Source organism: Melopsittacus undulatus, chromosome 5 (genome assembly GCF_012275295.1).
Source record: "Melopsittacus undulatus isolate bMelUnd1 chromosome 5, bMelUnd1.mat.Z, whole genome shotgun sequence".
NCBI classification, from domain to species: Eukaryota; Metazoa; Chordata; class Aves; order Psittaciformes; family Psittaculidae; genus Melopsittacus; species Melopsittacus undulatus.
Window position 1 is genome coordinate 43,034,487 of NC_047531.1, and position 16,605 is coordinate 43,051,091.

At 46.4% G+C, this 16,605-nt stretch overlaps 1 protein-coding gene across 1 annotated transcript; it reads left to right on the plus strand.

Annotated features, from left to right (window-relative positions):
- The first annotated feature begins 1,012 nt into the window (after nucleotides 1–1,012).
- On the plus strand, nucleotides 1,013–16,128 carry EMP1 (epithelial membrane protein 1). Its single transcript, XM_005150287.3, has 5 exons — nucleotides 1,013–1,171; nucleotides 12,751–12,867; nucleotides 13,435–13,534; nucleotides 13,640–13,780; nucleotides 14,396–16,128. Exons 2-5 carry the CDS (start codon nucleotides 12,790–12,792, stop codon nucleotides 14,557–14,559), a joined length of 483 nt encoding a protein of 160 aa, XP_005150344.1. The 5' UTR covers nucleotides 1,013–1,171; nucleotides 12,751–12,789; the 3' UTR covers nucleotides 14,560–16,128.
- The last annotated feature ends 477 nt before the right edge of the window (nucleotides 16,129–16,605 follow it).

Below are 16,605 nucleotides of genomic sequence, written 5' to 3' on the forward strand. Positions count from 1 at the left end.
GTGTAGACTTCAAAGAGCATCAGCTTTGTCTTTTAAATAAAGACAACCCAGTGTCCTCCTCATTTAAGTGGGAAAGGCATTGTTTACCAGGTTTTTTATCAGTATCTGCTTATCTCTTTCTGGGCATCTGCAAAAGTAGGCTTGATTCCTTGCAGTATCACATCACCAACTCTATCACTATGTGTATCCCATTCTGACCCAAATGCTTTCTGAGACACTTCTTCCCTCTTCACCCACATCTCAAGCACATCTCCCCTCAATATTGCCCATAGCATCCACGAGACAACTACACCAGACAATACCCTGCAAATTTCAAGGATCTATTTTTAGAGCTCTTTAAGATGACAAGAAATGCTGACCTCAGAAAACTGTGAAACACAAACTCCTTATTTCATCTTCCTTGCCTTCTCTCTCTCCATGGAAGCAAACCACCATCTGGCCAACTTGCTCCGGAGTCACCACCAAACCAGCGCTAAATCTTCAGCATCTCTCCTCCTTGGTTTATTCCCAAAAGTTTTGTCCATGCCAACCCCAAATGTCTGATTTCCATTCCCCAGTGTCGTCAACTTTGGTGACTTCTCTCTGTGCAGCATGGGGAGAGGATGCTGTGACTCACCCGGCCTCATGATGGATGCCCCCTGCCAACCAGCTATTTGTTTGAGTGACTGCATTGTTGAAGTCCCGTTGCCACATTTGTAACTACACTTTTTCCTTTTTTTTTTCTTTTTTTTTTTTTTTTATGACAACCAGAAGTTCAGTTTTATAAACAGATGCTGTTGTGGGCCTCTGTTACTCAGCTGGATCAGCGTCAGTCGTTTTTCCAGCCTGCGGTCTCTGTACTGCACACTGAGTCAGATGCAGCCCCGCACAGATTCCTTTGACTCGCTGGTTTCCTCCCAGCGACTCTTGTTTCACTGCCAACAAAGCAGGGTGTAGCTCATTAATTTTTCTCCCCCCCCCCCCCCCCCCCCCCCCCCCTTCTCCCTCTCTTTAAAGGCAGACTGATTCATAGTAAGTCCTTTGAAACAGAGGGGAACGACACCACCCTCCCACACCACCGGAGGAAACTTAAACCACCACCAGGTCACTCCCCTTCACTACAGCTCCGTGCTCCAGGACGTCAGCGCTGCAGCCCAGCACGCTCCTGCTTCTACAGGTGCCAGCCCACACGGTAAGACTTGCTCTCCAAAATCCTTAGTAACTTTTCTCTCTCCTCAGCGGCTGCTGCCCTCCCTCAGCAGCTACTGCCTGCTTTTCTCCTCTACTCTTCAACGTCTCTTCGACTTGGCACACGAGCTGGCAATGAGATGCACCTTAACCTTTCAACCTCTGCTTTGAAACCCAGCTGTGCTACAGGGTAAAATGATGCTGCAAGGCACTGATTGCAACCCTGGAGCACTGACAGCAGTGATGTTGTTTTCATCTCCAGGACATGTGCAGCAAGGGGGCAGGCAAAGGGTGCCCAACCTGAGCCAGTCCTGATGTAGGGACTGCTGCGCTTTTGGAGTAGCATTGTTTACAAACATGGGAAAATGCCTGCTTGAAATGAGGGGTGCTGTTTCACCATTTCTGGCTCTTAGTCGCGTTTTTCTGCATGTCTCTCTCCTCTCCATTTGTAGTTTGCCAAGCTTTACTTTAAACCAAAATCTGCGTGGAGTATGAGAGTCCTCAAAGCTGCAGATTTGGGGGTAAAATGGGGAGGAGCTCTCATTTTCTATTGGGATCCCAGCTCTTGGGAGTAAAGCTAAGCCCCAGCTCTTCAGCAAAGCAACACAATGGGCAGAAATTCATGCTATGCCTTCATTGGCAGTGCAGACCCCAGAGTGGGGAGCACTGAGAGGTGGAGTGAGGAAGCAGGGGGAAGTGAGGCAGCACCAGGGGCTGCATGGTGGGATTTGGGGAGGGAGGCACTGATGGGAAGTGTAGGATTGCAGGGACTGGCAATTTTCCCTATTCACCTGCTTTTTCCAAACAACCACCCCTCCCTCTTCTTCACCAGTTCTCTCACTTCATCTGTCTGCTATGGTTTGCATCCTGTGGTCAAATCTGAACTGTTCTTGAGGTCTGAGAAAGGGAGTGAAGAAAGCCAGTTTGTTGGCACCAGGCTTTGGCTCTTGTTGCAGGAACCCAGCCCACCCCTGCACAGTTTCATGGGTCTGGAAGAAGTTGAAGCAATATTTAGTCCAGTCTGGCCAGGAATGGCTGGGGCTCAGGCTGGTGCCGGGGGGAGTTACTGTATGAATGGCCAAGAACATGAGCTGACCTTAACCTTATGGCAAAAGGATGGATTTTGTGCATTTCAAGTCCCCTCTGACTTGTGGCTTGGTCATGTAGGGATGTCTCCTGCCTGAGAAATACACGTTTTTTAGGGAAGCTGATTGAGGCAACAAGTGTTTCCAGGCCAGTCAGCAATCAGTCTGGGTAGAAAATGTTTTCGGAAGTTGTCATTTAACATGGTTAACAATGAAATCAGTTTGGAAAATTTGATAATACAGAAAAAAATGCTGTGGCAACAGAGGAACTTCCACTCAAAGGCTTCAAATTCCTCAAGGCACCTCTGAGAGCAGCTTTGCCCTGGCACTGCCCACTTGACATTTCTGGACAGAGTGGGATTCTTTTCTGAGCAAACAGACAGGAGTGAGCTGGGTATGAAAAGTGGAAAACTTGGAGTTCATTAGCAATTGTTCCTATGATAACAGGGGTTTAAGTCAGTCAAATGCCTCCACCCAACCTGCCTCACACAGCTGACAAACCTGGGGGACTCTGTGCACTGAAAGAGTGTGGCCTCAATGGCAGCTTATTTCTATTTGCTTCTTTGAGGATCAGCCTAGAGAAAGGATGAAAACTGAGGCATCTTACTTCCACTACGTGCTGTGCCTGGAAGCACACCCCGAAATGCAGCTTGCTCACACAAGGCACTACACACCCACCTAAGGAGTTCTTCCCAGTAGGCTCCTGTGGAAGCTCCCTCCAGCTATGACTAACTGTTCAAACATGAGGCACGCAGCCTGAGCCATTCATCCATGCTCACCCTTGTGTGAGAGTAGGGCATCCACAATGGGCACGTGCCACCCTGAGGTAGACATCAGAGAGATGGAATCATGCCACACCCCAGGGACACATTATTGGAGGAGGGACTTGGGATATTGTGGAGAAACACCCCATTTTGGAGGGGTGCCTCAGAGCTGCAGAGCTCCTAGTGCTTCACAGTACCCTGCTGAGGACAGAGAGCCCTGCCTTGGAAAACCGGCCCTTCTGGCCCAGCCAGTGGTCTTTGAATTGTGCAGTGTGTGAGCAATGCAAGTGCATGGAGGAATTACTGTTTTGTGGCCTGGGGTGGAACAGAGATTGTATTTTGAAACAGTCCTAGGAGATCTGCTGATAACAGCTACTGTGTTTTCGGTAAAAGACCTACTTCAGGGCCTTCTTTACGATGAGATGGGGAAGATTTGCTGCAAGCACTAATCCTCTCATTATCCTCCCAGCTGTAAGGCTGGCACATGTCACTCTGCCTGCCAGAAGTGGGAGGGGTGGTGGGTACAGCCTGCTTCCGTAGCCCTGCCTGCTCCCATGGGGCTTCACAGGCTCCATCAATCCCATGTAGTAGTCATACACCCCTTTGGCAACACATTCCACCTGCTTATCTTCCCAGTTGCCTTTGGCTGCTGGATGGGTGCTCTGTTCTTAACGGGATGCTACACTTGATGGGGATGCACTTAGTGGGGATAGGGCAGGCAGCTGATATGGGCCTGGGATTTGCCCTTGGACACAGGGTGCAGGGTGTGGTACTCCCAAATCTTCTCCTTCCTCCTGGTCTCCTGCAAAAAAAAAGCAATGAAAAAGGACCAAAAGATGAGATTTCTTTACCCTTCTTTCAAGGCAGGGAAGAGTAGGAGATCCAGAGGTGCTCTTTTACACCTCCAAAAAGGAGGGCAAGGGATTTCCTATCTCCCCATCTTCAGATGTATGCTTAATATTCCATGGGTCTTTTCTACTGAGGCAAAGCTTTTCTTGATGGCCTTGCTCTTTTGACAGCACCTGCTAGTACTGATCACTAGCTCGTAGCCACAGTGCTGTAATAGTGAAGCTGACTAAATGTGCTGAAGCATCAGCTCAAATGTGACTATGCAGATCCTCAGCCAGAGCCAGTCTACACCCAGTCAACTCAGAGCATGACACAGGACCCAGCAACAGTCATAGAATCATAGAATACTTAGGATTGGAAAGGACCTCAAGATCATCTAGTTCCAACACCCCTGCCATGGGCAGGGACACCTCACACTAAACCATATCACTCAAGGCTTCATCCAACCTGGTTTTGAACACCGCCAGGGATGGAGCATTCACTACCTCCCTGGGCAACCCATTCCAGTACCTCACCACCCTAACAGTAAAGAATTTCTTCCTTATATCCATTCTAAATCCCTGCTGTTTAAGTTTCAACCCGTTGCCCCTTGTCCTGTCACTACAGTGCCTAATGAATAGTCCCTCACCAGCATCCCTGTAGGCCCCCTTCAGATACTGGAAGGCTGCTATGAGGTCTCCACGCAGCCTTCTCTTCTCCAGGCTGAACAGCCCCAACTTTCTCAACCTGTCTTCATATGGGATGTGCTCCAGTCCCCTGATCATCCTCGTGGCCCTCCTCTGGACTTGTTCCAACAGTACCATGTCCTTTCTATGTTGAGGACACCAGAACTGCACACAATACTCCAAGTGAGGTCTCACGAGAGCAGAGCAGAGGGGTAGGATCACCTCCTTCGACCTGCTGGTCACGCTCCTCTTGATGCAGCCCAGGATACAGTTGGCTTTCTGGGCTGTGAGTGCACACTGCTGGCTCATGTTCATTTTCTCATTGACCAACACCCCCAAGTCCTTCTCCGCAGGACTACCATGAATTTCCTTTTTGCCCAACCTGTAGCTGTGCCTGGGATTCCTCCGACCCAGGTGTAGGACCTTGCACTTGGCATGGTTAAACTTCATGAGGTTGGCATCAGCCCACCTCACAAGTGTGTCAAGGTCCCTCTGGATGGCATTCCTTCCCTCTAGTGTATCAACAGAACCACACAGCTTGGTGTCATCAGCAAACTTGCTGAGGGCACACTCAATTCCATTTTCCATGTCAGCGACGAAGATATTAAACAAGACCGGTCCCAACACTGATCCCTGAGGGACACCACTCGTTATTGGTCTCCAGCCAGACATTGAACCGTTGACCACAACTCTTCGGTCCTCCATATAAACTTCACAGAGGGAAATCTATAGTAGCTCCTTTCTTAAACCTGCTTTCTTCTGTCAGACTGCAGGCAGGGCAGCAAAGCAGCACGTCCTGGGGCTGCCATATGGAACATGATTTCTTCCAACCTCACTGGGAGGATTTTGCACAGTACCTCCTTAGTTAGAACAGCTGGACATTGAAAAAGGGACACACCAGCCAGATTTACAACCCCACACACCCTCCTCCCAAACTGTTTGCAGTAGGGCAGAGACTACATGGAAGCTGCTGCCTAAGACCAAACATAGCCCATGCCTTGTCATGGTAAGAAGAGACAGGTTAGAACAATTTAGCTCCTGAACCCATGTTGCCCAAGGAATTGACTGGTTTGCTAAGCTCATAATTAAGATCTATCTCCTTTCCCCTGTGAAAACCAATCTGTATTGCAGGATTAGAGAGACACCCATGATGGGAGCCCAGGAACAGATCCTGGGCTAGGTCAGCCCCAGCCATGCACAGAAATACAATAAACTTAATGAGCATTGGAGAGGCTGATAGCAGGTGAGCTTGTCTGAAAGCTGAGCTCTTGCTATATGGGTCCACCTGGCAACACATTTGGATTAGAAGAAATCTTGGGCAATCTTGGTTGCCCTCTTGCCCTAGAAGGTCTCATGGAGAGAAGTTGCAAAATCAGCTGCCATGAATGGGCCCAGAGTCCACATTCCTCTCATTCCAGAGAGACACCTCCCCTATGGGCTTCAGCAGCCCCCCAGAAAGGACAGTGAGAGCAATGGGAGCAAGACGGGGGAGCTGCAAAATGTTCAGGGCTAGGAGAGGGCTGGTCAGGGCATTACTGAAGGTCAGGTCTAGGAAAGTGGACCACTGCTGAAGGAAAGCTGGGTTCTGAGGCTGGCACAGTGGCTGTTGTGCAGGCTCAGGCAGCTGAGACAACTATCTGCTAGCTGGCCTCCAGCAGCTGCAGCCCAGCCAGTGTGTTGTGCCCTGACAAAAGAAGCTCTTGATGCCTTGTGGAAAGCCATTTCTGCATGCAACATGAGCTAGAATGACTTACACTGTTCTGCAAGACCCTACTAATCACAGGTGTAAAGAAGCCCTCTTGAAACCAGACGAGTCATTTTACCTCAAGACCACCTTTATCTCACACCTCACAGAGCACTGACAAACTCCAGGCTTCATAGCATCCTCTTCTGCTTTATACTCATGCCCCTGCTCCACCCAGTCCATCACTTGTGCACTGTGGCTTGAAGGAAGGAACTATCACACAATTTTGCAATTTAAACCTGAACAGTCTTTTGTAAACTGGATTGCAGGAATGGGGACACCCTGGAGGTAGGCTGACCTAAAAGCACAGACTCTTTAGATGCCTTAGTTGCATTGACTTCAGTGTCTCATAGTCTGTGCTGACGTGTTCAGAGGTTTTGCAGTCTTGAGAGAGAGGGATGCTATCTGATAAGGAGCCGTTTCAGAGTTAGTCCTTTGAAACAAAAAGGGAAGATCTTTATGAAACTACGTTAAACAGAGAATTGCAGGTTTAATTTAAAAATGCAGCCAAAAGCATAGTTGATGTGGGCTTCGCAGACCTTCTACCTCTATCTAAAGGCTGTTGCAGGGAGGAAAAGAAGGAAGTCCCACCAGAAATGATCTGTGCACTTTAGTTCACACCACACTGTAACCTGAACATTCCTGTTAGAGCTGTCAGATGGTTTCTTCCACGTGGGCACAGTCAGTATTGAAGTTCACAGAGAGATACATGCACCCATGAGGAAGCTGAGCATGAGCACACACACAGACACGTGCTCACAAACATGGAGCAGCTCTGCTCACAGACAAACTGCAGATGCACACTCCCATTCACAGTGTGAGTGATGCAGAGCTGCAGATGCACACCCCTACACACATACCACGTTATTGCCCAGACTGCCAGTCCTCCCACAAGCGTTTCTCCTGTATCTCGGCATCTTGTCTGAACCCCTGCAAGCCTCAGCAACTCCCATGTCTAATTAGCCCACTCTCGCACTGAGGGGTGAGGGTGCTTCCCATCACACCTCCGAAGCTGCAGAGGAACACTCGTGTGCTTCCATTAGGTCTGAGGTCTTCTTACCCACCCCTCTCTGTCACTTGCTGCCCATTAGTCTCAGACCTTCCTTGGTGTGTCTAGTGTGAGGAGTGACAGTGTTTTCCTCCAACAGCAACTGATGGCTGCCTGCCAGGCCCCAGGCAGTTGTCTCTTCTGACTACGAAGTGAGCTTTGGAGTTTCATTTGATGTTGTCACATGGCTGAGAGCTTGAGGGTGGTTTCTTCTGGAGAAAATGCCAGTTTCTCACTGTCTGCCCTAGGAGTTGATATTTCCCCACTCTCTTATGAATCACGAGCATGAGAGCTGGAAAACCCTTGTGTGTCATCTTTTGTGGCCCCTCCCTTACATCTCTCTGTGAGTGTAAGTTTGTTACCAAGTGTGGATTCTTGAGGAATTTGTATGGTCCATCACAAAAATGTGAATCAAGAAATGATTCACATGCTGGGGCTTCACCATTCCCCTGGGAAGGTAATTCCCCTGATCCCTTGGAGACCGTACCACCAGGAAATATTTCCCAAGAACCAAACAAAATCTTCCATTTACTTTAGCTTATTTTCAGTTACAGCCACTCAGGCAGCTCTGCACTTTCCTTTTGGTTTGCATTCTGCTACGTTTACAGCCTAACTGTATCCCATGTGGTCACCACAGCCACCACCCATGCACGCAGAAAATCTTCTCATTGCCATAAATCAGAGGCTCCAAAGGTCTCTGTGTGCCCACACACACCTCCTTCCTAACCCTCCTTTCCCACACATACAAAATCTCTTTCCAGAGGCACCAGCCTAGTCATCCACATGCCTATAAAAAGCATCTGACTTGTAGCTTGAGTCAGTCCAGTCTTCCAAAACCAGTTTGCCAACAGCAGTGCTGGCATACAGTGGTTTATAAAAGTCTGGAGTCAGCAAGGACTTTGGATTGAGCTGCACCCAAAGCAAGAAACAGAGCAAAAGATGAAAGCAAAATGACACTTCTTTGTGGTTGTTTAAAGTTATCATGAACTTTCTAGTAATGATGTGATGGGTCCAAAGTCACCATGCCACCAGAATATTACAGAGATCTTCACATCTGCATCCTGCAAAATTACCCTGGGCACAAGGAGGACTCATGCTCATTTGTTTTTCCCCCTGAAATTCCCTTGTTGAGGAATTGAATGTATCAACCCAAGGGACTTCAGCTGAAAAACTGAGTTTTAGACGAGTCAGAAGTTACAATGGTGCTCATAGCACTTTTCAGATGTCCTCTACTGCCCGGACACTGCAGGCTGCTATAGGCATTGACTGAGTTCTCCCCTCAGCCAGCATCTCTCACAGTATGCCTCACCAGCTCACCCTGGGAGAGGCAGTCCCAAGCAGGAATCTTAGTTCAGAGAAGAGGATGAGAATGGAAGTCAGATGAGCTACATCCCTTAGGAACACTTCAGATCTGAAATAGTTCAGATTTAGTTGAGAGTGCTCTGATTTTTCACCCCAAACAACCTGATCATTCCTGAAGAAATATGCTGTACAAATCCCCTCTACTCCTTTCATTGCAGTGCACTTTCTGCCAGAAGCAAAGGACCACTACCTAATCTGGTTTACCCTCTTGAGTAACCCACTCCCTCTATTTGAGGAACTATACTGCTGGCCTTTGTCATATCTCCAAGTGGCACTCTGCATTCCATCCTGATGCTTTGCTAAGTAGCAAATCAAGGACACGGACTCACTTCTCCAGTTTGCTTTCCATTCAGAAGGATCCAAATCAGTTAAGTAGACAGAGGGGAAAGATGGGTGGCTACACACTGCCTTCATGAGAAGACTTTATCTTTGTTCTTAATGGATATTGCCTGCTTGAACTTGAACTAGGGTGCAGCAGAGCTCTGTGTTGTTCTACAGTATGTGTACTCTTGCATGGTCAGAGAACACAGATAGGAGTCTGTCATGCTTATCTGTCGGTCTTTTTGTGCTGAAGGCTGCTATGGTGATTGTTATTCATGGTTACTGTTGGTGTGGCTTGTTATTTCTCCTCATCCATCATCCCAGGAAAAGGAAATAAAGTCTGCTGTCATCAGTGCAAGGTCTTCTCTTGAGTCACGCAGGCTGTTCAGCAGGTGCACAACATTGACTTCTTCCCCACTAGCCTGTCCGACCTCAGTAGTTATTCTACTGTCATGTATCAGTTCTGTTTTTCTTGGCTTAGCTGGGGTCTCTCCTCTAGAAGATGTGCCAGGAGGCTCAGTGCAGGATCCACAACCTGGTTGCTTGACTGGTTCTTGAGAAGCAGTCCTAAAACTAACAGAGTGTCCTGAACACTTTCAGGGTTAAATAACTGTGGTTTGGGGAGCCTCAGGCTGAGTCACTGGAAAAAACTGGCAGCTCTAGGAAATCTAAAACTGACTCATAGGCCAAGAAGAGCATAAGGAGGTCCAAATCCAGCTGCAGTTTAGGTAGGGAAATGGAAGAAAAGGCAGTTGCATGCAATTGTGTCCTATTGTTCCAGCAATGTAACCCCACCCTGTAGCAGAGAAAGATATCTCACACTTAGAAAATGGACAGCTATCCTGTCAGTCACCAGTGCTCTGTCTCCTTCTCTGTCTAAGGGGGGAAAGGTCCATGCTGTACCATTGTAAACAGAGATGACTGTACCTCTATATCGTTTGTTCATCCACTGCTCCTTTGTGATTGTTCTTCAGTGTTTTATTTAAAACCTAGGAAGAGATTAAGGAAAGGGAAAAAATAATTAATAGAAAGGAAGGTTTGTGTTTTAAGTCACAAAGAATCAAAACTAACCTGTGAGCACATATCCCAGGGGGAATTTGCATTTGATAGTGTGTGTATTCAGGGAGAGGTGCTGATGTTCTCAGAAAGGAGGTGCACTGAAAGTACCTGAACTAACAGTGTTCTCAAGCAGTGTGAAAATGGGGCAGAGAAAGCAAAGAGAATAAACATTTTAGGATTTTTTCTTAGCACACTGGTGAAAGTTCCGAGTGTGGGTTGTTTTTGTTTGTTTGGTTTTTTTTTGGGGGGGGGGGAGATTTACATTGAAAAGTATCATTTATCCCTCATTTTCGTTTCTGAAAGCAAAGAGAAGATGCATTTTAAATGACTGTTGTAATCCTTTAGGGTGTTATGAAAGTTCTTTTTCAATCTTTCAAGAACAAGGCTTTTTGAAGCTCCTCAAAAATAATCAGCAAGTAACTTGCTAAATGAGTTTTTAAAGAGACCATGGAAAAATACATTCATCTAAGAAAGAAGTAAGCTTAGTCACTGTTCAGCAAAGGCAAATTTCAGGCAAATTTGCCACAATTTGGTGTATGCATACCCAACACACTGGTGGCAAGAGTATTTGTTACAGTTTATGTAAGAACCAAAGTAATCAGAAAAAAGGATGACAAGTAGTCAAAGGTACTGGAAGATCTGAGTCAGAAGCTCTATTCAAGGCAACTGCTGCAGGTATATTACTTAGTCATGGCAACAGCAATAGTTTTCTCACCTCAAGCTCAAGGTACAGTGGTGATATCCATATCAGTTTCCATCCAGCATTTTGAAACCCTTATTCCTTTTGCATTCAATGGAAAGAAGGGTTTTAACTCTCAGGTCAGGCGTGTTCATTTGGTAGCCTGCATATAGTATTGAGAACCTGGATTTCAGCAATGCTCAACTCATAAATGACTGTTACTACTCTTAAGAAGGTTGTACTTTCACTAAGTTCATCACTAGGGGAGGTACTGTGACAAGAGAGTACACAGGGACCAGCCCATCCAGGCAAACGAAGCCCTAGAACTTGAGGAGTTTGCTAGGACACTCCAAAGTAGACAAGGAAACCAGGACTAAACAGCTCCAGAGTTCTCCCAGGTGAAGGAAACTTTACAGCAGACAAGTTCTTGCTGGGTAGATAGGACCAGTCAGTCACCAAACCTAATCTGTCCTAAGGAATGGCCTCATTTGTGTGGGAGAACTGACCTAACAGAGTTGGCTCCTTGAGATCCTGAACTCAAGAAATTCTTCCTGGTCATGAGCTAATACTGAACTTGACAAAGAGCCACTGGCAGAGAAGCTTGCCTGCCTGCCTGCTGTTGTTTGGGAAACTATATCCAACGCAGTGCAAGGAATAGCTGCAGCACTTTACAGGAATACACTCCCCCACACATGTCCACAGTGAGAGGAAAGACAGGAGTGGAGAAGGTGAAGTCATTGAGTAAAAAAACCCACATTTATGAGACTTCACAAAGCCTTTCATTACAGTTTGTGTGAAAGACATCAGAAAGTATAATTGTGTTGTTCAGTGACAATGTTACCACACCCTGTACAAATGGTGACAGCATCAAACCTTACCTGAGTCACCTGGACCAAAATAACTTAACAGCCAACATTAATCACAACCTTGATGCTGCTCTTCACTACCAGCACTACCAAGAGAAAGCAACACAGCCCTTTGAAACTTTCTAGGAAGCAGTCTTTTTCACAGAGTGGACCCAGTAAACTTTTCTGCCTGATTTCTGTGGTTATACTGTATGATTACTAATAAATGCCTGGGTGGAGGGGAGATATACTTACTTTCGGTGAACTCAGTCTCACAGCTTAGATTTATTCCTAGTACTTTGTGTTTTCAGGGGATAAATCAGCAGCCTTGATGAACAGTGTCATGAGAGCTGTTCAAAGCACATTCCTCTCCCTTTCTTACATGTTCATTAATGACAGGGAATCTTCTACAAAGTAAAAACTCGCAGAGTAGAGAGAGGAAAAAAAAACAACAACAAACAACAAAACCTAAACAAACCACAGAGGAACTTGTCTTACAAGAGGATCTTGTTGCAGTAATAAAGCTATGTGCACACCTCCAGTTTTAAAACGGAAACAGGCTCTTTTCATAGCCAACCTAAGCATCTTCCTCTGCTCCAGAACACCTCAGTGGCATTTATGTTCTGGTTATTCTCTTCACGTTGAATAAGAGCACCCCCAGTCCACTCTACCGCTGCTCAACACATGATTCACCCAGCAGCATACAATCCTGCCCTGCACACCTCCCGGCAGTGTCCCAGACCAACTGGAGGAGGCTGCACCACTAGAGGGAAAGGGAGAAGAGGAGGAGAAAACCTTTCCTGACCTCTGTGAATCCTGTGGGCAAAAGCTCCTCTTCCTGGTGTGTAGGCCTGCATTATTTCATTTTTACTTTACATAACCACATACCAATTTAAGCAACCTCTGTATATACTCACGTTATTTTTAAAATGCCCCTAAGCTAACTACCCCTGCTCTACATCTCCTCCCAGACTGGTTTCTTTACCTCCAGGCTTTCTTTAGCCTCTTGAGCAACTCGCTTGCAGATTTTGACAAAAGTGTTTGCTTCCAAGACGGATTTAAGATCAACCTGTTTTCTAGTGCGTAAATAAAGTTTATTAGTAATGTTATTCTTGATTCACCCCTTCCTTTCACATCCTTCCTCTGTTCTTGTTCTCTCCAGAGCTCTCTGTATTGCTGACATCACCTAGAAGGAATCAAGATGTTGGTGCTGCTGGCTGGTATCTTCGTGGTTCACATTGCCACTGTCATCATGCTCTTTGTCTCCACCATTTCCAATGTAAGTAGACACCCCGAATGAGACAAGCCTGTAGCAGCAGTAGCCAGCCCTTGGGTGCTCAGGTCTCTAGGTGAGGACATCCGCTCATGGCCATGACCGAACATGAAGCTGCTCCCAGCGCTGCTCCTGAGGGAAGCCGGGCCCAACGGGAGCAAAGCCCACGCTGCTATGGCAGCGGGGGAAACCCTGGGCGAGGGCGGCCCCTGGCGGCTCGGCGGGGAGGGGCTGCCGCGGTGCCCCCGCACAGAGCTGGGGCGAGTTTTGGGGCCCTCTAGCATCCGCTCGGCGCTGGCTCGCCATGCCTCGCCCTCTGCCTCTCGTACTGCGAGAGGGAGAAGCTTGCCTGAGCGGATTCCCCCAATCCTGGCCGCTGGAGCAGGCTTCCTGGTGTTCTGCCTGGACCAAATGCCTCCTGGTTCTGAAGAATGCGTCATGTCCCAACCGCCCAGCTCTCGTCTCATGGCACTTGGGGCTACTCTTGCTCCCTTTACGGTTTAGTCTGACAAGTGACCAGAAGGGCAAGGAAGCTCCTCTCTCCCTTGATGCAACTCTTCCATCCTGTTTCAGGTTTGGATGGTGAGTACTTACAATAAAACAGTCTCATCTGGACTCTGGCTACTCTGCAACCAGACCTGTAATGAGCTGAAAGTCAGCAATGATGATGCGGGTAAGCTACATCTCTATCGTGGTGGTGAATTGCAGGACCTTGTTGCACAATGCCAAGGCTGAGTCCTGATCCTCTCAAATCTATTCCCTGTCTGTTTATTTGCAGCTTCTCTCAAAACCGTGCAAGCCTTTATGATCCTCTCAATCATCTTCTCCGTCATTGCACTTGTTATGTTCATTGCTCAACTGTTCACCCTGGAGAAAGGCAAACGTTTCTACATTACTGGAACCATCATGCTGGTTTGCTGTAAGTATGCACGCCTTGCGATGGCTTCACATGCATCCCACAGTGTCTGCAAGTGCAAGTAGCTGCATGAGTTTGCCACACATGGCCATCAGGGGAGGTTGTCAGCCAGCTAAATGTTTACAGGGGTCCAATTTTTGTGATGAAACAAAGCACTGAAGAATTGGGAAGTGCAGGGTTTGGGTTGGTTTTTTTTTTTTATTATATATAATGAAAATATGTCCCAATTTTCATTAGAAAAGTCTGGTGGGTTTTGCAAAATACCTTTGAAAGACAACAAAAAGTGTTCGACTATTTTTTACGAGGCAGAGGAATAAAGAGTTAGGAAACTAGTGCTCATGGGATTCAACACATAGGACCAAACTGTCTGCAGATCTTGTTACTGATTTCCTTCTAATAAAGATTTATTCCCCATGGCACTTACTAACCAAACCCTGAGTGTCTTATGTCATCACATCTGCAAGAGAAATCCTCCATAAATAAGCCTAATGGGCATCAGCTCCTCTCTCCTATGGCACAAGACATGCATTACAATCTCAAGGGACAGCAGTACTTCAGAACTCCTGCAGGAATGCTGATTTCTGTGCATTTTCCAACTCTTTTCCTTCTTTCCCACAGGGCTTTGCATTCTGATTGCAGTCTCCATTTACACAGCTCGGTTCCAAGGCCAGATAGCCCCATCCGTAACTTCTCACCATGGCTACTGCTTCATATTGGCCTGGATCTGCTTTTGCTTCAGTTTCATCATCGGCATCCTCTACCTTGTTCTTAGAAAAAAATAAGCCTGATGAAAGTCCAGGGGAGAGGGTTGGCTACTGGGAATGGGGAAGAATTGCTCTTCTGAGAGAACTGTTGGGTCAATATACAGAAACAGCCACCATCATCATCACTGCCAGCACCACAGAAAAATCACTAACAAAGCTAGAATCCTCAGAAACTCCTTCACTAAAGAGAGGGAGATACAGCTCCAACTGATCTAGCACTCTGGGGCTGTTGCACCAGAAACCTGCAAGTGACCCAGACAGCTCTTCTTTTCTGCAAAGTCATGTCATACCTTTACAAAGCTTCAAGGTCAGCAGTGATGATTGAAAGGCACCGCAAAAACAAGGGCTACAATCTTTTTCCTTTCCTAGAGCCCTTCTCACTTACTTTTCAGTGTGCCTTGTGGGTTGGGCAGTGAGGCTTATGACCGCTTCTTTTGTCCATTGAAGTAAATGTGATGGGCCTTTTGTTACATTTATATATATATACATATATATATATATATGCACATATGTGAAAGTTAAAGACATTTAATTGAGAAGCAACCAAATCAGAATCAGGTTAAATTCATGTTAAAATATCTGCAGAAATGAGGCAGCAATATTTTTTGCTGTTCTGTTTACTGTTTGACGTTCCCAGGGTTGAATCAGATACAAGTAGGAAGGGCAAATAAATATACAGGCATAGATGATAGAGAGGGAGAGAAACCGAGTGTGGGGTAAAGATACATAGGGGTTCCTAATTGCAGAGGATGAAGTTGCTCAATGATGCACATGCAGGGAGGGCATCATCTGGGTGTGTGTCTACACTAAAATCTTCTGGTCAGCTCCAGAGCATGGTAACAGAGCTGCAACATTGCAGATCTTTACTGAGACAAGTCCTTATCTGTAGGCAAGGATAATTTTTTTCCACATCATCACCCAGTTCATGGTACTAATTGAGAACCCCACCTTGTGACACAGCAGCTCACCTCATAGGCAAATGATACTGGTTAGCAGATGAAATACATCCCCTAATGAGAGGGCCTGTGAGTTCTATTCTGTGCTGCACAACCTTAGGCCAGTTACTTAACTGTGTTCTTTTCCATCTGCCAAATTCTTGCTTAAAACTATACCTACCTCCCAGGGCTACTGAGAGATTTTGAGTCCACTCTGTATAAAGGTCCCCATGTGAAAGGATGGCATGGGAAAGTGAGGCATTGGTACTGCTGGAACCCGCAGATTTCTGTCAGTTTGGAGAATCTCATTCAGAAGTGGCATTTGTAAGAGACAAGAGGTCAAAACTTCCTGTGACTCCATCCACAACTAAAAAGCAGAAAATATGAAAAAAACATGCAGGTGCAGGTTGTGCATGGATGCAGTTTACCTCTCTCTCTCTCTTTCTCTCTTCCTGTTACATTTTCTTCTTATGTAGACTTTATCATTTGGTGGATATATTCTAGTACTGTATGTTGCTGTTTCATTAACAAAGGTTATTTCATATATAGTCATTGTAAATATTTTGAAATGCATATTTTTAACTTTGAGAGTATAAAAATAAAATCTGATTCCCTTTATTACAAATAAAGGGAATTTGTTTTGCTCTGGGTATTTTTCATTAGTGCTTCAGATATTTGTTAACAGAAGCGTTTGTTGCTTTGACTGAATCAAAGCTCAGCCCTTTAAGATGATGCAGAACTCCCAACTTCTTTTGCTTGTCAGCATATGAGACTTCCTGTTCTGAAGGGGAGGAGGAAGTAGAGCAATTCTTAGAGCTCCCATTTCAGGTTCTTTGCAAGCTCAAACAGATAGTGTGACCAGTGGCAACACTCAGTCCCAGAGCTAAGCTTTGCTTCACTCCCAGGAGAGCTGCAAACGTACTTTCTCACTCTGGCAGGATCTCATTTCTGTGGAAGCTGGTGCCTAAGATGCTGCAGAACGTATTATGACTTAGACCAACCCTCAGCACAACTGAGTCTCAAAGCAGGATCACTGAGGTGTTTGCCTGGACCACATGAGTTGGTATGCCTTCAGACAGACAACGCTATGACAAACAACTAAATCAGGGCATTTGACTACAGCAAGTCA

Coding starts and splice junctions, on each gene's coding strand:
- EMP1 (XM_005150287.3), top strand. CDS start 12,790: ATGTTGGTGCTGCTGGCTGGTATCTTCGTGGTTCACATTGCCACTGTC. Junction 12,868..13,434: donor TTGTCTCCACCATTTCCAAT/GTAAGTAGACAC, acceptor ATCCTGTTTCAG/GTTTGGATGGTGAGTACTTA. Junction 13,535..13,639: donor AGTCAGCAATGATGATGCGG/GTAAGCTACATC, acceptor GTTTATTTGCAG/CTTCTCTCAAAACCGTGCAA.